Raw genomic sequence first — 23,590 nt, 5'->3', positions numbered from 1 at the left:
AATGGTTAAAACACTGAACTTGTGTGTGTGGAATAGGTGAATAAACAACTCAAGTTTTGCATATTTGGATTCTATTTGGTCAGAACCAGAATTGAAAATCTTGAGATTTTCTGGAAATGCAAATATTGTGTCCTAAGCCGGTGTAAGGGATACTTTGCACACTACGACATCGCAAGCCGATGCTGCGATGCCGAGCGCGATAGTCCCCGCCCCCGTCGCAGCTGCGATATCATTGTGATAGCTGCCGTAGCGAATATTATCGCTACGGCTGCTTCACATACACTCACCTGTCGTGCGATGTCGCTCTGGCCGGCAAACCGCCTCCTTATTAAAGGGGCGGGTCGTGCAGCGTCACTGCGACGTCACACGGCAGGCGGCCAATAGGAGCGTAAACATCCCGCCCACCTCCGTCCTTCCGCATAGCCGACGGGAGCCGCGGTGACGCAGGTAGGAGATGTTCCTCGCTCCTGCGACTTCACACACAGCGATGTGTGCTGCCGCAGGAGCGAGGAACAACATCGGACCGTCGCGTAAGCGTAATTATGGAATTCGCCGACGCTACACCGATGATATGATTACGACGCTTTTGCGCTCGATAATCGTATCATCTAGGATTTACACACTACGATGTTGAGAGCGACGCAGGAAGTGCGTCACTTTCGACATGACCCCACCGACATCGCACCTGCGATGTCATAGTGTGCAAAGTACCCCTAAGTAATTCCAACAATGGCAACTTTATTAGGGAGCAGACATTTTCTGGTAAGAAAATAAAATCTTCATTATGAGAAACCTACTAGAATTCTCCCTCTAGTCTCAGCATGTCGCACGTGACCCACAGGGGTGGGAGATACTGTATTTGGCTGGTATACTTAAGACTTTAAATCCCCATAATTGTCCACCACCATTATAGACTGGGAGAAATAGATACTTACAGGGGATCTCCAGCCCGGGGTGGACTGTGGTATTCTTCACAGTGGGTGGAGAATGACGTCCATCTGCCATGTCATGTTCTGAACATTGTGGCTCCCCATGGATAACGGCAAGTCCCAGACGCAGACGCTCAGCATAGGACTGTGCCCTTAGTAGATGGTATAAGAGTTAGAAAATGGAAAAAGACTTCTGAAAAAGTAAATAATAGCAACGTTCCCCTTGCTAACTAAATGGTACACTGGGCTAAATGTTTGGTGGCAATGAAGGGAATTTTGTTTACTTACCGTAAATTCCTTTTCTTCTAGCTCCAATTGGGAGACCCAGACAAATGGGTGTATAGGCTATGCCTCCGGAGGCCGCACAAAGTATTACACTAAAAGTGTAAAGCCCCTCCCCTTCTGCCTATACACCCCCCGTGCTCCCACGGGCTCCTCAGTTTTGGTGCAAAAGCAAGAAGGAGGAAAAAATTATAAACTGGTTTAAAGTAAATTCAATCCGAAGAAATATCGGATAACTGAAACCATTCAACATTAACAACATGTGTACACAAAAAAACAGGGGCGGGTGCTGGGTCTCCCAATTGGAGCTAGAAGAAAAGGAATTTACGGTAAGTAAACAAAATTCCCTTCTTCTTTGTCGCTCCATTGGGAGACCCAGACAAATGGGACGTCCAAAAGCAGTCCCTGGGTGGGTAAAATAATACCTCGAAATAGAGCCGTAAAACGGCCCCTTCCTACAGGTGGGCAACCGCCGCCTGAAGGACTCGTCTACCTAGGCTGGCATCCGCCGAAGCATAGGTATGCACCTGATAGTGTTTCGTGAAAGTGTGCAGGCTCGACCAGGTAGCCGCCTGACACACCTGCTGAGCCGTAGCCTGGTGCCTCAAAGCCCAGGACGCACCCACGGCTCTGGTAGAATGGGCCTTCAGCCCTGAGGGAACCGGAAGCCCAGCAGAACGGTAAGCTTCGAGAATTGGTTCCTTGATCCACCGAGCCAGGGTTGATTTGGAAGCCTGTGACCCTTTACGCTGGCCAGCGACAAGGACAAAGAGTGCATCCGAGCGGCGCAGGGGCGCCGTACGGGAAATGTAGAGTCTGAGTGCTCTCACCAGATCTAACAAGTGCAAATCCTTTTCACATTGGTGAACTGGATGAGGACAAAAAGAGGGTAAGGAGATATCCTGATTGAGATGAAAGGGGGATACCACCTTAGGGAGAAATTCCGGAACCGGACGCAGAACCACCTTGTCCTGGTGAAACACCAGGAAAGGGGCTTTGCACGACAACGCTGCTAGCTCAGAAAATCTCCAAAGTGAAGTGACTGCTACTAGGAAAACCACTTTCTGCGAAAGGCGTGAGAGAGAAATATCTCTCATTGGCTCGAATGGAGGTTTCTGAAGAACCATCAGCACCCTGTTCAGATCCCAGGGTTCTAACGGACGCTTGTAAGGAGGGACGATGTGACAAACCCCCTGCAGGAACGTGCGTACCTGTGGAAGTCTGGCTAGGCGCTTCTGGAAAAACACAGAGAGCGCTGAGACTTGTCCCTTAAGGGAGCCGAGCGACAAACCCTTTTCCAGTCCAGATTGAAGGAAGGACAGAAAAGTGGGCAAGGCAAATGGCCAGGGAGAAAAACCCTGAGCAGAGCACCACGACAGGAAAATTTTCCACGTCCTGTGGTAGATCTTGGCGGACGTTGGTTTCCTAGCCTGTCTCATAGTGGTAATGACCTCTTGAGATAATCCTGAAGACGCTAGGATCCAGGACTCAATGGCCACACAGTCAGGTTGAGGGCCGCAGAATTCAGATGGAAAAACGGCCCTTGAGACAGCAAGTCTGGTCGGTCTGGTAGTGCCCACGGTTGGCCGACCGTGAGATGCCACAGATCCGGGTACCACGACCTCCTCGGCCAGTCTGGAGCGACGAGGATGACGCGGCGGCAGTCGGCTCTGATCTTGCGTAACACTCTGGGCAACAGTGCCAGCGGAGGAAACACATAAGGGAGCTGAAACTGCGACCAATCCTGAACTAATGCGTCTGCCGCCATAGCTCTGGGATCTTGAGACCGTGCCATGAACGTCGGTACCTTGTTGTTGTGCCGGGACGCCATTAGGTCGACGTCCGGCATGCCCCAACGGCAATATATCTCCTGAAACACGTACGGGTGAAGGGACCATTCCCCTGCGTCCATGCCCTGGCGACTGAGAAAGTCTGCTTCCCAGTTTTCCACGCCCGGGATGTGAACTGCGGATATGGTGGAGGCTGTGGCTTCCACCCACAGTAGAATCCGCCGGACTTCCTGGAAGGCTTGGCGACTGCGTGTCCCGCCTTGGTGGTTGATGTATGCCACCGCTGTGGAGTTGTCCGACTGAATTCGGATCTGCTTGCCTTCCAGCCACTGCTGGAACGCTTTTAGGGCCAGATACACTGCCCTGATCTCCAGAACATTGATCTGAAGCGAGGACTCTTGCTGAGTCCACGTACCCTAAGCCCTGTGGTGGAGAAAAACTGCTCCCCACCCTGACAGACTCGCGTCCGTCGTGACCACCGCCCAGGATGGGGGTAGGAAGGATTTCCCCTTCGATAAAGAAGTGGGAAGAAGCCACCACCGAAGGGAAGCTTTGGTTGCCTGAGAGAGGGAGACGTTCCTGTCGAGGGACGTCGGTTTCCTGTCCCATTTGCGTAGGATGTCCCATTGAAGAGGACGCAGGTGAAACTGCGCGAAAGGGACTGCCTCCATTGCTGCCACCATCTTCCCCAGGAAGTGCATGAGGCGCCTCAAGGGGTGTGACTGACCTTGAAGGAGAGATTGCACCCCCGTCTGTAGTGAACGCTGCTTGTTCAGCGGAAGCTTCACTATCGCTGAGAGGGTATGAAACTCCATGCCAAGATATGTCAGCGATTGGGCCGGTGTCAGATTTGACTTTGGAAAATTGATGATCCACCCGAAACTCTGGAGAGTCTCCAGGGTAGCGTCGAGGCTGTGCTGGCATGCCTCTTGGGAGGGAGCCTTGACCAGCAGATCGTCTAAGTAAGGGATCACCGAGTGACCCTGGCAGTGGAGGACCGCGACTACTGTAGCCATGACCTTGGTGAAAACCCGGGGGGCTGTCGCCAGGCCGAACGGCAGTGCCACGAACTGGAGATGTTCGTCTCCTATGGCGAAGCGCAGGAAGCGCTGATGCTCTGGAGCAATCGGAACGTGAAGATAAGCATCTTTGATATCGATCGATGCAAGGAAATCTCCTTGGGACATTGAGGCGATGACGGAGCGGAGGGATTCCATCCGGAACCGCCTGGTCTTTACGTGTTTGTTGAGCAGTTTTAGGTCCAGGACAGGACGGAAAGACCCGTTCTTCTTTGGAACCACAAACAGGTTGGAGTAAAAACCGTGACCCTGTTGCTGAAGAGGAACAGGGATCACCACTCCTTCTACCTTCAGAGTGTCCAACGCCTGCAGAAGAGCATCGGCTCGCTCGGGAGGCGGAGATGTTCTGAAGAATCGAGTCGGAGGACGAGAGCTGAACTCTATCCTGTAACCGTGAGACAGAATGTCTCTCACCCATCGGTCTTTTACCTGTGGCAGCCAGGTGTCGCAAAAGCGGGAGAGCCTGCCACCGACCGAGGATGCGGTGTGAGGAGGCCGAAAGTCATGAGGAAGCCGCCTTGGTAGCGGCACCTCCGGCGGTCTTTTTAGGGCGTGACTTAGACCGCCATGAATCGGAGTTCCTCTGATCCTTCTGAGGCCTTTTGGACGAGGAGAATTGGGCTCTGCCCGTACCCCGAAAGGACCGAAACCTCGACTGTCCCCTCCTCTGTTGGGGTAATTTTGGTTTGGCCTGGGGTAAGGAAGTTTCCTTTCCCTTGGATTGTTTTATGATTTCATCCAATCTCTCACCAAACAAACGGTCGCCAGAAAATGGCAAACCGATTAAGCACTTTTTGGCAATCGAATCTGCCTTCCATTCCCGTAGCCACAAGGCCCTGCGTAATGCCACCGAATTGTCGGCTGCAACCGCCGTACGGCTCGCAGAGTCCAGGATAGCATTAATAGCGTAGGACGCAAATGCCGACGTTTGCGAGGTTATGGAAGCCACTTGCGGCGCAGACGTACGTGTGAGTGCGTCAATTTGGGCTTGACCCGCTGAGATAGCTTGGAGTGCCCATACTGCTGCGAATGCTGGAGCGAAAGACGCGCCGATAGCCTCATAGATGGATTTCAACCAGAGCTCCATCTGTCTGTCAGTGGCATCCTTGAGTGAAGCCCCATCTTCAACTGCAACTATGGATCTAGCCGCCAGTCTGGAGATTGGAGGATCCACCTTGGGACACTGGGTCCAGCCCTTGACCACGTCAGGGGGGGAAGGGATAACGTGTATCCTTAAGGCGCTTGGAAAAACGCTTATCTGGACAAACTCGGTGTTTCTGGACTGCGTCTCTGAAGTCGGAGTGATCCAGAAACATACTCGCTGTACGCTTGGGGAACCTGAAACGGAACTTCTCCTGCTGAGAAGCTGACTCCTCTGCTGGAGGAGCTGAGGGAGAAATATCCAACATCTTATTTATGGACGCAATAAGATCATTCACTATTGCGTCCCCATCAGGAGTATCAAGGTTGAGAGCGGCCTCAGGATCAGAATCCTGATAAGCTACCTCCGCTTCATCATACAGAGAGTCATCTCTCTGAGACCCTGAACAATGTGATGAGGTCGAGGGGATTTCCAAGCGAGCTCGCTTAGGCGGTCTGGGACTGCGGTCCGTGTCAGAGACCTCACCCTGGGATCTATGAAACACCCCGGGGAGACATTGTTGTTCCAACTGAGGCGGACTAGGGGGCAGTGATTCCACAGTGCCCATGGTCTGAGATACCGGTCTGGACTGCAAAGCTTCTAGTATTTTAGCCATAGTCTCAGAAAGTCTGTCAGTAAAAACTGCAAACTCCGTCCCTGTCACCTGGACAGTGTTAGCTGGTTGTTCCCCCTGGGCCCCCCTTAGCAGAGGCTCCGGCTGAGTAAGTGCCACAGGGGCCCAACAGTGCATACAATGAGGGTCAGTGGAACCTGCCGGTAGCGAGGTTTTACATGTGGCGCAGGCAGCATAGTAATCCTGTGTTTTGGCACCCCTGCTTCTTGTGGGCGCCATATTGTTGTCTCCTTTGAGCAACACAACAGGGTATATAGCCAGAAATCAACTGTGCACCATACAGTGTAAAGTATAGCCTGTAAACATATAAACTATAATCACACTTCTGCACAAGTGGGGCCAGCACCTCAGGTGCTGCTTACCGCCCGCTTAAAGCGGTTGTGTGGCCACCCGAATCCCTGCCTGGGTCCCCCAGAGTTTGTCTCCCCTCTGCAGCGTCCTAGGAGCTGACAGGAATGGCTGCCGGCGTCCTGAGGAGAGGAGGGAGCCGTGGGCGTGACCCAGAAAGTGCGGGAGCTGGTGCCTCACTGTGCACAGTGAGGGGGGTGGAGTATGCAAAGCATGCTCCAGCCCTCAGTGCTGCCGTGCTGTACAGCGTCCCGCCCTTCCCCTGACTGGCAGGGCTGGGGGCGGGAAGAGAAAGAGACTAGGCCCAAAAGCCGGGGACTCGAGTTATAAGCGTGGCCGCCGTATAAGCGCGGCCGGCGCAGAGTCCCCGGCGCACTAACAGTCCCAGCCGCGCCTCAGTAAAAACAATGGCAGCGGCGGTCAGCGCGGTAGTCCCCATACACACACACACTCAGCGACGCTGCAGTGTATAATGGCACAAACGCGGTCAGCGCCGCGGTCCCCGGTGCACTAGCACACCCAGCAATGCTGGAGTGTTGCTGTGCGCGGTCCCCACGGGGACACAGAGTACCTTAAAGTAGCAGGGCCATGTCCCTGAACGATACTCGGCTCCTATCCAGCAGGCTCCTCAGGAGTTGTGGATGAAGCACGGTCTCAGTGCCTGGAGACCGATAGGATCCCACTTCACCCAGAGCCCTAAGGGGGATGGGGAAGGAAAACAGCATGTGGGCTCCAGCCTCCGTACCCACAATGGATACCTCAACCTTAACAACACCGCCGACAAGAGTGGGGTGAGAAGGGAGCATGCTGGGGGCCCTATATGGGCCCACTTTTCTTCCATCCGACATAGTCAGCAGCTGCTGCTGACCAATCTGTGGAGCTGTGCGTGCATGTCTGCCTCCTTCGCACAAAGCATAAAAACTGAGGAGCCCGTGGGAGCACGGGGGGTGTATAGGCAGAAGGGGAGGGGCTTTACACTTTTAGTGTAATACTTTGTGCGGCCTCCGGAGGCATAGCCTATACACCCATTTGTCTGGGTCTCCCAATGGAGCGACAAAGAAAAAGGCATATAAGCGTAAAGCGCTGATCCAGAAAAATGAAAATGGTTTAGAAACAGCAACTGTCATACAAAGCTTTGTAATTTAGCTATAAAAATTAAGGATTCATTTTTTTGTTTCTGTCTGCACCAAAAGCTCTTTACATTCTTGACACAGGAGGAAAAAAAATCCTGTGACCAGGTCCCCTTTGGTCTCCACATTGCCTAGATGTCATACTCTTGTTTCGCCACCTCACTAGCTTCATCAAGTACTCATGTGACAATAGCGTTTTTCATCTATACCTGCTAGTTCATTCATTACAGGTAAAGGTTTAGAATGCTGTAGTCTCATGACTACATGATAAAGCTAGCGGGGTAAGGAAAAATAATAATATTGGAAGGGGCAGCCTCCCCATGGTAATTAGTGCTGAACATACCTGTATAGAATATAATCATGGAAGCTTATTAGGAGGACTGTAGTCAGACATGCCCCTACCATTAAGATCACTTTCTACAAGCAACAGAAATTAATTCCCAGAAATCTTCAGACTTTCTAATATTTTAGTTTCTTTTTACCTCTTTGCGGCATCAGGAGACTTTGCAACTATCACTGCGTTTCTGTAATCTTGAATCTGAAAATAACGAATAGTAAAGATTATCATAAACCGGTCTTTGCTAATGCCTTGACCGTGAAGGAACACCTGAGTAACTGGAGGAAAGGTCTAAATGTGGCGTCTGGGTTTCCACTCACCTCATCTTGTATATATTGTAGCAGGAAAGGAGATCCTCGGAGATTGTCCACGGGAAAGTTGAAGAAACCCTGGATCTCTTTTTGATGCAAGTCCATTGTGATGATATGTGTGAGTCCTTAAGGGTCAAATGAAAACAATGCCATATAGTATAAGTACAATGGAGTTTTAAAGCCCACTTATACACATTAGACTAACGTCGGCTGAAGCCACTGATAACGATGAGTGGGCCAGCAGTCATATGTTTGGATGGCCACTGGCCAGGACAATTGATTGCCAAGAGAGTTATGGATCAGACATCTCTAATTTCGGACTGTCTATCCTTTTGTTCTCTCTGAGATAAGCTGCCACCAGACATGACTGGGAGCGGGTCTCACAGAACCCACAGAACCACTTGGCTGAACAAGCTCTCATATGTATTAGAGAAAGGACTTCCGGCTGAATCATCAACCATACAATGTGCCAATGGGCTAAAAAGAGACAAACCCCTTCTCGTAACCATTCTATGGTAATTCCATCAGATGTACAGTTGCAAGCATTTGCTTTCAACTCCCGTTTACACTAGCTCATATTAGGGAAAAGAAAACGTGGTCAGGGTGTGTAGTATATGAGTCAACTAATCCGCAATTGATATCATCACAGAATACAATGGCCTGGTTGTCCAGCTATACAGTAAACACCTACATCAATTTAGGCTGGGTTCTTACATATACAATGCTCTACACCGAGTACTGCGTGGGGATTTACAATGGAATCCCGAAAACCTATTATTTTAATGAAGCTGACAAACTCACTGTGGACTATGTCTGGCCTCCATCCTGTCGGGGTGCTCTGTTGGGGTTCCTGACAAAAACCTCCTTATTACGCTCAATGGAGAGCACTATTAGTGTAAACTTCGCCTTATATATTAGGAACTTACTGGGTATCTGTACAATCAGGGCAAAATATTTGGTGATTGTATATTTTTTATTGGCTCTACATTTCATGGCAACCAATTTGTAAGATACACAGATATTTGTATAAGCCATTTTGTATTTAGTTGATGGTATAACAATATGGAGTTTTCTACAGTTCCCTAATCACTATGGGCGGGGTTGTTATCACTCAAAGGCATTTCATTCACATGAGGCAAATTCACAGATCCATTAAGAGTGGTGTTTTGTATGCAAGTCTTAAAAGGGAACCTGTCAGGTGCAATATGCACTTAGAACCATGAGCAGTTCTGGGTATATATTGCTAATCCCTGCCTGACTGTCCCTGTATACACTAGCATAGATAAAAGGATCTATAGAAAAGTATTTCTAAAGATCATTTCGTATATGCTAATGAAACCCACGACTAGTCGCAAGTGAGTGAGTTCCCTTGGCTAGCCGGCCCACATAGTACGCTCCAGGGGTGTGCTAACATGCTAATGAATACTCAGTAATGCCGCACATACCTCAGTCTTGATGGCGGTCGGCGGAGGATCGATGCGCACTGGGCATGATCTGGAGTCCTCTGCACTTCCGGTCATTCGCACTGTACCTCACTGAAGCCGGAAGATTACAACCGGCATCAATTTAGTGTGCATGACCGGAAGTCCCGGGTACTGCAGATCATGCACACTGCACATCCATCCTCCGCCGGCTTCCATCAAGAGTGAGGTATGTGCGGCGTCACTGCATATCCATTAGCATGTTAGCACACCCCTGGAGTGTACTATGTTCGCCGGCTAGCCAAAGGAACTCACTCCCTTGCGACTAGTCGTGGGCCTCATTAGCATATAAGAAATGATCTTGAGAAATACTTTTTCTAAAGATCTGTTTTTCTTTGTTAATGTATACAGGGACTGTTGGGCAGGGATTAGCAATATGCACCCAGAACTGCTCGTGGTTCTGGATGCATAATGCACCTAGCAGGTTCCCTTTAAAAGGAACCTGACAGCTGATATAAAGGAAGGATAGCTCCAGTGAGCCAGGCTTATGATGAATAAAAAATCTTTTTCTTTATTTCAAATATAGATTAAAAATCTTTTCAATAGCAGCATAATACAAATACAGGCAGAGATGAAAAATTACTGCTGTAGAGCGCACGGCAAGACACGTTTCGGCTACACCTTTATCATTGCCATGATACACATTGCTATTTTACTGGGATATAAGAAGGAAAACTTCTAAGGTAGGTGGTGCTATAGTTAATTTGGCCGTAATTGATCACACTTGTGAGCATCCACCTATGACATTAACTATTAAAAATCAAGTATTGACCCTAAAAAAGGCTGATACGTGCTCCCCGATCCATGGATCAGAATGATCCTTTATATGCATTTTAGAGAAAAACACAGGTTCACCAATTCAGGTCTGTGATCATAGCATTTCCAGGTTGGGAGAGGAGTGAATAGCTGGAGTCCAAAAAAAGTGATGTAAAAGACCAAAGTGTGGCATAAAGGAGGAAAGTTCAGGAAGGATTTCCTGGAGAAAAAGATTATTCAGAGAGGAGTCCTTGGAAGAAGACAGACATTCAGGGAGGGGTCACTGGTGGAGATATGCCAGGGAAATGACATCCTTGAACCAAGGAGATTCCTGGAGGAGAAACATTCTAGGAGGACCATACCATGAGGTGGAACCTGGGAGTGTGAGGTGGGGAATTGGAGGACATAGTTGAAGGAGATACTGACTGGTGACAGAGGCTGGCGTATGTGAATATTGCTCTGCTAGTCATGACTTTTGGAAAATTACTAACGTTAATGAATTATTATTATTTGTTGGTATGTAACTCTACAATCATTTAGTGATTTTTTATCTGCTTTATTCATTTTATACTGTTTATTTGATTTTCTCTACAATATTATTTCTCTCGTACACTTTTGTAGGCCCTTTTTATGTTCTCAATGCTAACCATCCCTTAGAATCTACGTATTTAGGGCAACAAGATCATGGCAATTCCACACTAATTTCTCATGTAAGTAATGAAAAAAAAAAAAGCGGCAACCCCCCCCCCCTGAAATTTGGGGAAAAAAAACCAACCCAAAATAAATTTGTAACGTGTTACCATTTTCCTCAACATTAAAGCTCTTCCATCAAAGGTGTTGTGTGACGGCTTTTCTTTTCCCGGATCATGCGCCTTAAATGCCACTGTCCTAAACTGACGGTGGCAAATGGTTAACAGCAGCAATCTGAGCCATTTCTGGTCGCTACTGGCTGTATGGCAGATGTTGGCTGTATAACACAGCTGGCAACTACCATGTGTGGAGTGGGCAGCTCTTGACAACAGACTGGAAGGGTTTAGAAGGTTTTTAAAATTGTTCCTAATCAATAGCGTAGGTGATAACTTGCTGAGAAAGTGGCTTTGAAGGGCCCAGTTTGATTGGAGGGGCAGTTGAGTATGTGCACTTCTTCTCCATACATCATCTATGAAACTCCCCATAGATAGCCAAGGGCTGCATTTGGGAATCTCCACCAGTCTCTGAGACTTGGATGAACATAACCATGGTGTTGGCAATTCAATAGTAATGGGTATAGAGCAACATCCACCTACCTGCATTGGACAGCATGGAAGCCAGCAGCTTGCATACGATAGACCCTCTCTTGCGCATTTTACTCTGCTTACTGTACGGAAAATATGGGATCACCCCAATGATGTTCTTGGCACAGGATGTCTTTAGAGCATATGTCATGATCAATAGCTCCATCACAGCGGTGTTCACATCCCTGTGAAGGTAGTTGTCAATACAACAAGCTATTAGAATATGTCCATTGGCTACTTACAGGCCAATAAATCAGATACAATAGATTTTCCTCTACTTGAAAGCTCCAAATTAACCAGCCTGACGGTCCGTGACTGTGAAAAGTCTGAAGGCGGCACACCTGCCACTCTAATTCTGTGACCTTCAAGCCTGAATTACATGAAGCCTTCTCTGGGCCAGAGATAATAATGCTAGCTTTAATCCCTATTCACTGACAGCTGCAGATGCCAAAGGAATGAGGTTGATGCGGAGTGTCTCCTGTGTGTGGTGTATCCCTTCTTATACCCAAATTATATGGCTTCCTGGAATAGCAGTGATCAGCTGATGGGCTACTGATAGAACGAGAGTGGCAGATTAGGCCGATTCAGAGGAGCCCATTAGACAATATGTTGGCCTATACGGCAGAATGATCATTTATTGCTGTCATCTTCTAGAATTATGCCAGCTGCGCCCCCTCCCAGGGGTTTATTCACCTCGGGATCGTCTGTATGATAAATATATCCTGTCCACGGACTGATTCCTGAATTTCCACTCTGGTTTCTAAAGAGACAATGACACCGTTAATTGAAAAGAATATTAATAAACTGAACCACTGCGATGCAGAAGGTGCGAATCCGGACATCTCACCTCCATTAGTCTCCTGGTAGACAACGGCTTTTCCAAGTTCTACCCCCAGCCGCCTAAAAGATAAAGGAATGGGTTTATATATTACTTACTACCTTGGATTATTGTTACAGAATATTAAAAAACAAAAAATAAAAACCATTTTCAGCCACCATTACAGCTCTTCTAGGACAAATAAGAGATTGGGGGACATAAACCCATCAACCATAACATTAAAACCACCAAATGTGACCTCTATACCACACCTATTGTCTGTACTTGAATCCCAATGTGAATAGGTGTCTAGTAAAGAGTGCTATTTGTACATACCCAGAAAGGAACCCAAGTTTCCCACAGCAGAACATGGCCTAAATCATCACTCAGCCTTTGTTGACTCTTCTTCTTCCCATAAGGCATGCCTAATGGCATTTCTTTCCCAGGTAACAAATAAAAGTGCACCCGGCCATCCATATTATATAAAAGAATATGAGACCAGGACATAGTCTTACATTGCTCCTTAGAACTGCTCTGATGTTCTGCTGCCCATGGTAAATTATTCCAGTAGTAGACAGGGATCAGCAAGGGGGCTCCGACTACGGTAGTCTTTCTTCACTTCAATCTTCATCAATGAACTTGGGTCACCTGAGATCTTGATACTACCGTGTTTTTCCAAAAATAGGACCTCCCCCAAAAAAATTGATGATATAATTGGATTTTCAGAGCAAGGCTTACATATAAGACCTACCCAGAAAATAAGCCCTAGTCATGGTTCAATAATGAAGTGTCTGGGCAGCTAAAATAAACTTAAAGAATACTGCAGGACACTTCATTAAAAAGACCGGACACTCCGCAATCACACTCACCAGATGCCGGGTGGGAGGCACTGCAGTGATTGCACAAACAAAAACACATCAGATCACGCACACACAAGCATCAGATCGCGCACACACAAGCATCAGATCGCGCGCGCACACACAAGCATCAGATCATACACACAGTCACCCATCAGATCGCACACACACAAGCATCAGATCACACACACACGCCACATCCAGTGATACCGATTTCTTCTGGCCAGCAGAATTCTCAGACGCAGTGCAGTGGAACGCAAGAACCGGCTGCTGTGGATGGAATGCTTATAGGACCGGCGATGCGCAACTTCCTCTCATCTTTCCCTGCGGCCGGAGGCATTCTGTAGCGCCGGATGTGGTGAGTGACTAGTGAGTGTGTGTGTGCGATTTGATCGGTGACTGTGTGTGTGTGTGTGTGTGTGTGTGTGTGTGTGTGTGTGTGTGCGTGGGTGCGTGCGATCTGATGTATGTTAGTGTGTCGGCCAGAAGCAGGAGAGGACTACTGTGGAATATACCTGCTGGGAGCGCCCACCAGAGATCACAGAAGGACCTGGGGGCCACGCAGACGTCCGGGCCCTAGTAAGTATGAGTCTCCTGGGAAGGATGGGGTGGGGGGGGCTGCTTTTTGGAGGGCTAAACTTATAACCAAACGTGTTTCCTGAAGAATAAGACCTACTCCAAAAATAAGCCCTAGTGCTTTTTTTGGGGGGGGGAAGCAAAAAAAAAATAAATTATAAGACAGCTTATTTTTTGGAAAAACACGATAGTTGTCTTCAATGGACCACTAACTACTACATACCAGGAACACCCCACAAGACCTGCCATTTTTGAGACACTCTGTCCCCAGTCTTCTAGCAATTAGAATTTGGCCCTTGTTAGGGCAGCTCTGATCCTAACATCTGCCATATTTTTATGCTTCTAACACATCGACTTCAAAGAGAATACTATTCCACCCCATTGTTATGGAATCATCAATGTTATTCATTTCACCCAAGGTGCCTTTCATGTTACAGCTGATGATGCATTGCCGCCTTCACACGCTTAAATACAGTTTTTGCTGCAAAATCTAAATGTGGATTCAAAAGAGGAGGAAAATTGTTTCCATATCATTTCCCTAAATTATAATCCACTTGTGCCATTGGCTTCACAAACTGCATTAAAATCCTACAGTGAGAACACCCCATCAGGAGCCTGGAAAAGTGGATTGAGAGATTAGTTGCCACCCACCGTTCCCCGACACATGGGAAAGAATGAGCTGAATAGAAAATAGGATGTCACACAGAAACTACAGACAAAAGAAGGGGAATAGTGATTCCTAATGTGGCCAATACTGGAGAGAAAGGAAGCACTAACTAGTAATTACAATACACTTTGCAGGTACAAGGAACATAATAAGGCATAATAACACACCCATTGGTGCCATTAAGAGCATGCTACATGGCACTCATTACTGTTACAGGGAATCTGTCCCGGGTTTTCGCATCTGATAGCATCATAATGTATAGACAGAGACCCTGAGTCCAGCGATGTGTCACTTACTAGGCTGCGTGTGGCGGTTTTAATAAAATCACTAATTTGACCACTAGTTCTGTGAATATGGAGCTCTGTATAATCCCACCCACATCACTGAGTGACAGGTGTGTGTACACTGTACATAGGCAGAAAGCTGCCAATCAGTGGTGGGGTTATACAGAGCTCATTAATATGTAGGACTACATGGCAGCAGGTTTATTAGTCCTTTAAAGGGAACCTGTCACCAGTTTTGGGGCCTATAACCTGCGGCCACCACCAGTGGGCTCTTATATATACAGCATGTTAGAGTGCTGTATAAGAGCCCAGATCGCGGTGTAGAACATAAAAATCACTTTATAATACTCACTTAACGGTTACTGCGGTGGATTGGGTCATATGGGCATCCTCGTCCTCCGGTTCCGGCGCCACCTCTTTTGGCCATCTTTGTCCTCCTTCTTCTCTAGCCGCAGTGCAGGACGTGTCCTATGTCATCCACATTCGCCGGCATTCAGGTCCTGAGCAGGGCAGATCAAAGTATTGTAGTGCGCCTGCGCATGACCGGCGAGTGTGTATGACGTAGGACGCATCATGCACACAGGCTTCAGAAGGAGGACGAAGATGGCCGAAAGAAGAGGCGCCGGAGAAAGGAGACACCCATATGACCCAACTCCACTGCAGTGACCATTTAGGTAAGTATATAATGTATATAAGTAGATAAGTATATGCTTTATATAAGAGCCCACTGGTAGTGGCCGCAGCTTAATGGCCCCAAATCTGGTGACAGGTTCCCTTTAATGATAAGCTCTCACTGATAAAACATTAATTATCAAAACTGCAGGAAGCAGCCCAGTAAGTTACAATTCTGGAATCAGGGTCTCTGCCTCTACATTGTACGCTTCTACGATTAGGTAGGAAAAAGTTGGTGACAGATAAGAACAGTGAACCCATACTTACTCTGTGATCCTCTTAGCCAGTTCCACGCAGGCAGGAGTGGAGTTGGCAGAGAACACCCGGTAACCGCTTCTGGCTGAGTTCATAGTACAGGGACCATTCAGCCACTTTGGGGGTCGGGAGCAAGAGAAAACAGACTTGTGAGGCATTAGCATCCGTCTTGGCATGACGATGACACCTGAAATACACTGATACGGCTCCCTCATCAACGAAAAGACTAGCAACAAAACATGTACAAGCAAAAGGCACAGAACAGTCCTACATGGTACAGACATAAGGCACGTGCTGGCGCTATAAGCATGGGCTATAATAGCCTATTCTTGCCAGGCACTGGACTTTACATGCAGAGCTTGCAGCTGGTCCAATAATTCATTAAGAGGCATCTGAATTCCTTAATGGAAAAAAGGTGTTTATAGGGTAAAGTGATGATCTAGCTGGACAGGATATATATTAGTAGGAGCAATGATACTTACTGGGCGGCCCAGAGACGTGCATGGTGAATGTGTATACATAATGGATCATATGGATCAAGAAGGCACTGTGAAGAAGCCTCCTGTTACTTTGTGCTCATATAGTAGCGTCCTGTCCTACTGAGAAGTGACAAGAAGCTGAATGTTACCAGGAAGGGTGTGCGCTGAATGCAGAGCTGGCCTGCTGTACTGTACCGCTCTGTAGTGCACGTTCCTGGAGTGTTCCCCCGCAGCACTTCTCAGCCTGTAATGGATATGTCACTTGGCTGTCCCTGGCACTCCAGGAAACGCTCTTCTCAGTTCTGTAATTACACCGCTCACCTCCTCCTGCCCCCTGGCTACTCATAGCTGTAGACTCAAAGATACCCCCGCAGCAATGCAAGACACTCACCGAGCACAGAAGCTACCTAATCATTCAGCACAAGCGGCCATTGTTACTGCAGGGGCCGAAATCAGCAAACTATGACTGGGGAAGAGGAACCATGAAATTCCCCCAATAACAGATGTTGATTGTCTGATTATTAGGTTGTTACAATGCTAAAAGACTTAAAGGGATTATCCATTTCTCAGCCATCTTTTTCTCAATTCCTAGATTTCCCCAGGTATAATAAAAACAGCCTCTCCTCTCCAATGTTGGGTCTCCCAGAGCTCGCGTGTCGTTATGTCAAGTGAGCCCTGCAGCCAATCAGTGGCCGCTAATAGACCACTTCCCTCACTTCCTATGGACGCAATGGACATCTAGTGGAAGTTAAAGGGAACCAAACATCAGGATTTTCATGTATAAGGTGCAGCCAGTGCAGTACTGGCACTATTGGGCACATTGTGTACATACCATTAGTGGGCAGCTCGGGTGTTTAGGCAGCGAAATCCAACTTTATAAAGTTTGAAAAATCAAATACTTTTCAATTGACGTGTGCACCACTCTCCTAATGTCCGGGCGGTTATGCATGTGTATCCCCCCCCCCGCCTCCTGTTCCTCCCTCTCTCCTAATGTCCGGGCGGTTATGCATGTGTATCCCCCCCCCGCCTCCTGTTCCTCCCTCTCTCCTAATGTCCGGGCGGTTATGCATGTGTATCCCCCCCCCCGCCTCCTGTTCCTCCCTCTCTCCTAATGTCCGGGCGGTTATGCATGTGTATCCCCCCCCCCCCGCCTCCTGTTCCTCCCTCTCTCCTAATGTCCGGGCGGTTATGCATGTGTATCCCCCCCCCCCGCCTCCTGTTCCTCCCTCTCTCCTAATGTCCGGGCGGTTATGCATGTGTATCCCCCCCCCCGCCTCCTGTTCCTCCCTCTCTCCTAATGTCCGGGCGGTTATGCATGTGTATCCCCCCCCCGCCTCCTGTTCCTCCCTCTCTCCTAATGTCCGGGCGGTTATGCATGTGTATCCCCCCCCGCCTCCTGTTCCTCCCTCTCTCCTAATGTCCGGGCGGTTATGCATGTGTATCCCCCCCCCCCCCGCCTCCTGTTCCTCCCTCTCTCCTAATGTCCAGGCGGTTATGCATGTGTATCCCCCCCCCCACCTCCTGTTCCTCCCTCTCTCCTAATGTCCAGGCGGTTATGCATGTGTCCCCCCCCCGCCTCCTGTTCCTCCCTCTCTCCTAATGTCCGGGCGGTTATGCATGTGTCCCCCCCCCCCCCCTCCTGTTCCTCCCTCTCTCCTAATGTCCGGGCGGTTATGCATGTGTATCCCCCCCCCCGCCTCCTGTTCCTCCCTCTCTCCTAATGTCCGGGCGGTTATGCATGTGTATCCCCCCCCCCCGCCTCCTGTTCCTCCCTCTCTCCTAATGTCCGGGCGGTTATGCATGTGTCCCCCCCCCCCCCGCCTCCTGTTCCTCCCTCTCTCCTAATGTCCGGGCGGTTATGCATGTGTATCCCCCCCCCCCCCCGCCTCCTGTTCCTCCCTCTCTCCTAATGTCCGGGCGGTTATGCATGTGTATCCCCCCCCCCCGCCTCCTGTTCCTCCCTCTCTCCTAATGTCCGGGCGTGTAATGCATGTGTATCCCCCCCCCCCCTCCTCTTCCGCCGCCTCTTCCTCCGCCTCTTCCTCCCTTTCTCTGGTTGTATTCAAATTTCTCTCTTCAGATACATGGCGCCGGAGTTTACACCTGCGCATAGCGCTTATCTCCGGCGCCATGTTTCTGAAGCCCGCAGTAGCTAGTATTACCTGCAGCTACGATATCGTGCCGCCCCAGGACATCGTGCCAGCACAGCAGCCGCCTAGGACACCGGGACGCCACAGGAAAAAGCCGACAGCAGCCTGCCAGCGACATCGGGGGTCAGGTGTGGTAAGTTCACAATGGACTCACATGACACCGTGACGGCAGTGCTGCGAGACCCGGTCACGGTGTCCTGGGGCGGCACGATATCGTAGCTGCAGGTAATACTAGCTACTGCAGGCTTCAGAAACATGGCGCCGGAGATAAGCGCTGTGCACAGGTGCCAACTCCGGCGCCATGTTTCTGAAGAGAGAAATTTACATACGGCCAGTGAGAGGGAGGAACAGGCGGTGGAAGGGGGGGGCGGGGATACACGTGCATAACCCGCCCGGACATTAGGAGAGAGGTGCACACGTCAATCAAAAAGTGCACGAATTTTCAAACTTTATAAAGTTGGATTTCACTGACTAAACACCCGAGCTGCCCCCTGATGGTATGTACACACTGTTCATGATAGTGCCAGTACTGCACTGGCTGCACCTTATACATGAAAATCCTGATGTTTGCTTCCCTTTAAAGAGTGGCAGCAGCTATGACTCCTTCTATATGTCAGGAAGGGTGAGCGTAATGGCGGCTAATCGGCTGCAGGGCTCATGTGCCATAACGTCATGTGCGACCTGGCACGGTAGAGTGGCGCGGTTCTGAATAATGTGTTCTCTTCAAAGAGTTGGGATCTTGGCTGTAAATGTTAATTGCTGGCATACAGACTAAAATATATATATATATATTTTTTTTTAATTTATTTTTATTATTTATTTAGGGATGTGTGCTAGTCAGTTTCATGGAAGTGAATGGGAGCTGAGCTGCAGTACCTTAGAATGGCCACTACATTGTATAAAGCGCTGTGGTGCACTGATTCCATACAAAGATCTTCCATCAGACACTGCACCAGGTATCTGCAGATCAAGGGGGTGCCCCAGTGTTGGCCCCCACTAATCAGATACTGATCATCTATTCTTAGTATAGGTTAGGTCTACTCAACACCTTTGGTAATTTTTCCCCTTAAATTATTTTCCATTGAATAGTTCTATCCTCACTCCATCTCCTGTTGTGACCCTGCGCAGTGTTAGAGGGGTTCTCCATAGTTTTATTCTCTGCCCAGCCCATTCTCTCAGCTTTATGTATTGTTGGTTGATAATGAGACATTCCTCAATCCATATGTGATGTATGTATTTCTATACAAGGTGTGTACTCTCAGGGCAGGCCTACAAGAACATCACCTATGAGAGTGAGATGTGCTGCAGATGAGGAGCCTCTATCTGAGGAGGACAAGACACAATGTAGAAACCTAATCTTCCAGCATTGCTGCGGCTATTTACTGCTATTTTGGTGCCATCAAACATGTTCCTCTCCTGTAAGAGCGCACTGAAGTGCCTCCATTCATGCGTGGCCAGGTGAAATGAGAATGATAGCCATGACGGGAACTGACATGCCCTGACATAGCAGGGAGACTGACTGCTCTGGTCTGCAGTAGCTATGGATTGCAGGACACCATGGTAGACAAGTTGTCCTCCATTAGAATGGGTCTTCAGAGGGTCTTTTCCTTGGTTAGAACTAGTGAGCACCTGGCTACGTAGACATTTACTAGGGTGATCTTCTGTGGTATCTGGTGGTACAACGGAAAGTAGCGATTCCTTTGCCTCTGCGCAAGTCACATGGGCACATGTCCAAGGTGCCCAGATCTAACACCATCACTTGTGTACAGAGTCTGATACCAATACCTGCTCAACAGATGCAAGACCATGGCAGTCATCCCAAAACGTGCCTCCACAAAGCCCTATCTTGAATAGAGCAGATGCTTATGACTCTACTACATTCATTCACTATGGGACTGCCGAGAGGGTTGACTACGGCACTTGACTATCTCTAGTAATCAATGAATGGAGCAGAGATGGAGCCGTAGCACCTGAACTCTACAGAGCCCTATTGTCAGGATCCAGTTCATCCCTATTACTAGGGGAGAACTTTCTATCCTGGAAATCTCATGTCGGGTCTCCTTCACACTAGGCTGTCACTGATTAGCGTTTGGTGGTATTTAAGGCTGTCGTCTCAGTACGTGCTCCGTGTGTGATAACCGTCCACTCATCTTCTGTCCAGCACACTTATCTGCTCAATGTTCCTCCTATGTGCTTAGATAGTGCTGATCTTTGTGTCTCACTAGATCTTCATGCGCCACTGCAAAAGCTCATTAGAACATAGTGAACTACAAGGTGGCAGGACAGCACAGCGTAGCTCCCAATAGGACAATCTCTGCCCTCTATTAATATTATACTTACAAAATTATATCAATAAAACACCACCTCGATTAAAAACCTGTGGTCAATTGCTTCCCATGGCTGACCTGTTTCACCTTTTTCAGGCTTCGTCAAGGGCTTTCTAATCAGCGCTACCCAAATATTGCAGAGAGGAGTATTCTGACCATCTGCAATACATTATGTGACGAAAATTGAGCAGAGGAGTGCTCCAGAGGAGTGGAATGTTATCACACTGAGAACAAAGTGGTAAGATAACAAGGTTGACTGTAAATATCCTGGGTTAGATTACCTCAGCGTGTTTATATACTGCTCTGTATCCACTGTATATTCAGATAGAAAATTACACCCATCCAGCTCCAACCCAGATTTTTTTCACAGAGTTGGCCACTGTTAAACAGGGAGTGGTTGTTCGCTTTGTCTGAGTTGTAATTAGAAACTCTGACACTACATCCAATAGTAGCAGTATGGAGAGAATCACTGCACACTCTTATTTCAAAAAGCAAGTCTTTAATTGTAGATGTGCTTCATACAAAATAGAAGAAGGCGACAGGGAACGATGTTTTGACCTAATCGGTCTTCATCGCAGTGTCGCTTTGACAAACGTGTAGTACTGCTGGCTCTCCCGTGCCTAAGCCTTGTGTGGAACGCTCCACAATTACGCTACTAACCTCATAGTAAAAAAACCCTGCCATATATATATTATATATATATATATATATATATATATATATATATATATTATATTAGATGGATAGATATGTGATGCAAATTAAAAAATTAGCCACATTTGAGCCAAAGAAAAGAAAGGGTGCCACGCAAGTCAAAAGTTTAATAAATCTGTCTAAAAAGAACTGCACCAGAATTTGGACCCAAAGTACTCCAAACTCAAAACCATCTGAATTAATGCGATGTGATGCTACATTATGTGATTCTACAATTCCAAGGCTACTTTCACATTGCGTTTTTCCGTACGTTCAGTGGTCCCGTCGGGGCATCCGTCCGAACCTCCCCTCCCCACGCAAAACGTGTTTCAGACGCATGCGCCGACGGGGCTATTGACTATAATGGAGCAGACTACGCTAGCGTGTGCTCTGTCTTGCTCCATTTTCGGGCATATACGTTTTCTGCAGGCGGACACCAAAACGTAGTCTACTACGTTTGGGTGTCTGTCTTCAGAATACGTATATGCCCAAAAATGGTGCAAGACAGAGCACACGCTAGCGTAGTCTGCTCCATTATAGTCAATGGCTCCGTCGGCGCATGCGTCTGAAACACGTTTTGCGTGGGGAGGGGAGGTTCGGACGGATACCCCAACTGAACGTAGGGAAACACGCAATGTGAAAGTAGCCTAACTTATGTTCTTCCTCTACATGCCATGACAGAGTGGGACACGTTGTGTAAGTGTCACCTTAATGGCATTAGTCAGGCAGTCATACCACAATTACCAGTATCTTCTTATGGGTAATCCCTGTTGGGCAGTGGGCATAGCGAAAACCCAAGAATTCCAAGAAAAAAAGAACTCAACAGCCCGAGAATGTGAACAGGACATGTTGTTCCTCGGGGTGGTTTTAGATGTTGTGGAGAGGGTACACAGACTCATGCCACGTTTAGTTGCCACACGTCCACTAGTTATTTTCGTTTTTGGATGACAAATGTGGAAATAAAATAGGATCCATTCATTTGACTGAAGACCATATAATGTCCTCCTGTTGACTGCAATCCAGCTGGATCAAAATAAGTAGTCTGCAAAACTTTTTTTAACCAGCCCCCCCCCCCCCAAAAAAAATATATATATTTTTTAACATTAAAGTTTATAGGAGAAAGGATGATCGTGGCTGCTCATCTGTCATCCTTCGTTAATGGATCCATTTTTTAACCAATGCCCAGCACACTAGAGGTGTTCAGGGACGTCTTTAGTAAATACGGATCTGTTACAAAGAGGACAAAAACAGATGCAAAACAGAAAGTGTGTAATGGAAGAAAACTGGCCATGTGAACAGAGCCCTACACAGCAGGATGCCCCTTGGGTTGTCTGGCAGGGGGCTGCGGGCATTATCTGGGGAGCAGATGAAGTGAGTGATTTCACTAGCCAATGAAGGGTCCTAATGTGATGTGTACACTCATATAGTCCCATGGCATAGAAGTGTCCACACAGCTGTGGTGGTCCTGCCTGTATACATGGCGCTGATTCTGCCAGCTGTGTGGCTGGACCCAGGGTATCACAACATCCATGCCCCATTAAGAAAGTACAGGGGCCCTACACCTAGATCAGGCAGAGGGTGGCCATGGCAGCGCTCCACATGCTGGGAGTTGTAGTCCTGGATCACAAGCTGTGGTAAAGCCCCTCCAGACTGGATACAGCAGACAGCCATTGTTTGGGGAATTGTATGGCGAGCAGTTGTACAGGAGATGACTCCGCACTGCAGACATCACACACTGGAGCACTGCGGTCACACTGCGGAGTTCGGGCTGGAAGGAGACCCCTCTATGTCCGGCACAGATGTGATGGGTTGCGGTAATGAGCACGGGCACTGTGCGGGGGAATACGCAGAGCCGGGGGGGGCGGCCAGCGGGGGAGGGGGTCGCAGTGGAGACGAGGCCAGCGGGGGAGGGGGCACGGCGGGGAGGGGCGGTACCTACCGGAGTCCCGGGCACAAGCCTCCTGTTTGGCTGCACAAACTTCCCTATAACCCGAGCAGATGCCGGAGCGGAGGGACTATAGGACCTGCGATGATGTCACGGTCATGTGACCGGTCACGTGCGGGGAGGGGCGAGGTGCTGCCGCATGCAGAGGATTGCCCTGTGTGTGTGGTCGGCTATGAAAGCGCACGGTGAGGACTACACAGCACGGCAGGCATACTCGGCGGGGCAAGTGCCTGGCATGCTGGAAGGTGTAGTTCTCTCCTGTAATTTTATAACATGGTCATGCTGGGAGGTGTAGTTCCCTCCTGTAGTTACATAACATTGACATGCTGGGAGGTGTAGTTCTCTCCTGTAGTTATATAACAGACATGCTGGAAGG

The 23,590-nt window shown here is 48.5% G+C and overlaps 1 protein-coding gene across 3 annotated transcripts in view; it reads right to left on the bottom strand.

The window, feature by feature from the left end:
• The window catches only part of PRPSAP1 (phosphoribosyl pyrophosphate synthetase associated protein 1), a 53,690-nt gene extending 30,381 nt beyond the window's left edge, over positions 1-23,309 (bottom strand). Inside the window, exons 1-8 of one of the 3 annotated variants that reach the window (XM_075349578.1) lie at positions 23,209-23,309; positions 15,633-15,817; positions 12,340-12,392; positions 12,186-12,252; positions 11,505-11,677; positions 7,991-8,106; positions 7,816-7,871; positions 936-1,081 (exon numbers count right to left, since the gene is read on the bottom strand). In XM_075349578.1, the coding sequence (XP_075205693.1) occupies positions 936-1,081; positions 7,816-7,871; positions 7,991-8,106; positions 11,505-11,677; positions 12,186-12,252; positions 12,340-12,392; positions 15,633-15,796 (775 nt within the window). In that variant the 5' untranslated portion in view covers positions 15,797-15,817; positions 23,209-23,309. The remainder of the gene's footprint in view (positions 1-935; positions 1,082-7,815; positions 7,872-7,990; positions 8,107-11,504; positions 11,678-12,185; positions 12,253-12,339; positions 12,393-15,632; positions 15,818-23,208) is intronic. The other 2 variants (XM_075349579.1, XM_075349580.1) reach the window with 2 other exon arrangements.
• Between the last annotated feature and the right edge of the window lie 281 nt (positions 23,310-23,590).

Source organism: Anomaloglossus baeobatrachus, chromosome 5 (assembly GCF_048569485.1).
Source record: "Anomaloglossus baeobatrachus isolate aAnoBae1 chromosome 5, aAnoBae1.hap1, whole genome shotgun sequence".
NCBI classification, from domain to species: domain Eukaryota; kingdom Metazoa; phylum Chordata; class Amphibia; order Anura; family Aromobatidae; genus Anomaloglossus; species Anomaloglossus baeobatrachus.
This window is presented reverse-complemented; position numbering and strand designations above follow the sequence as displayed.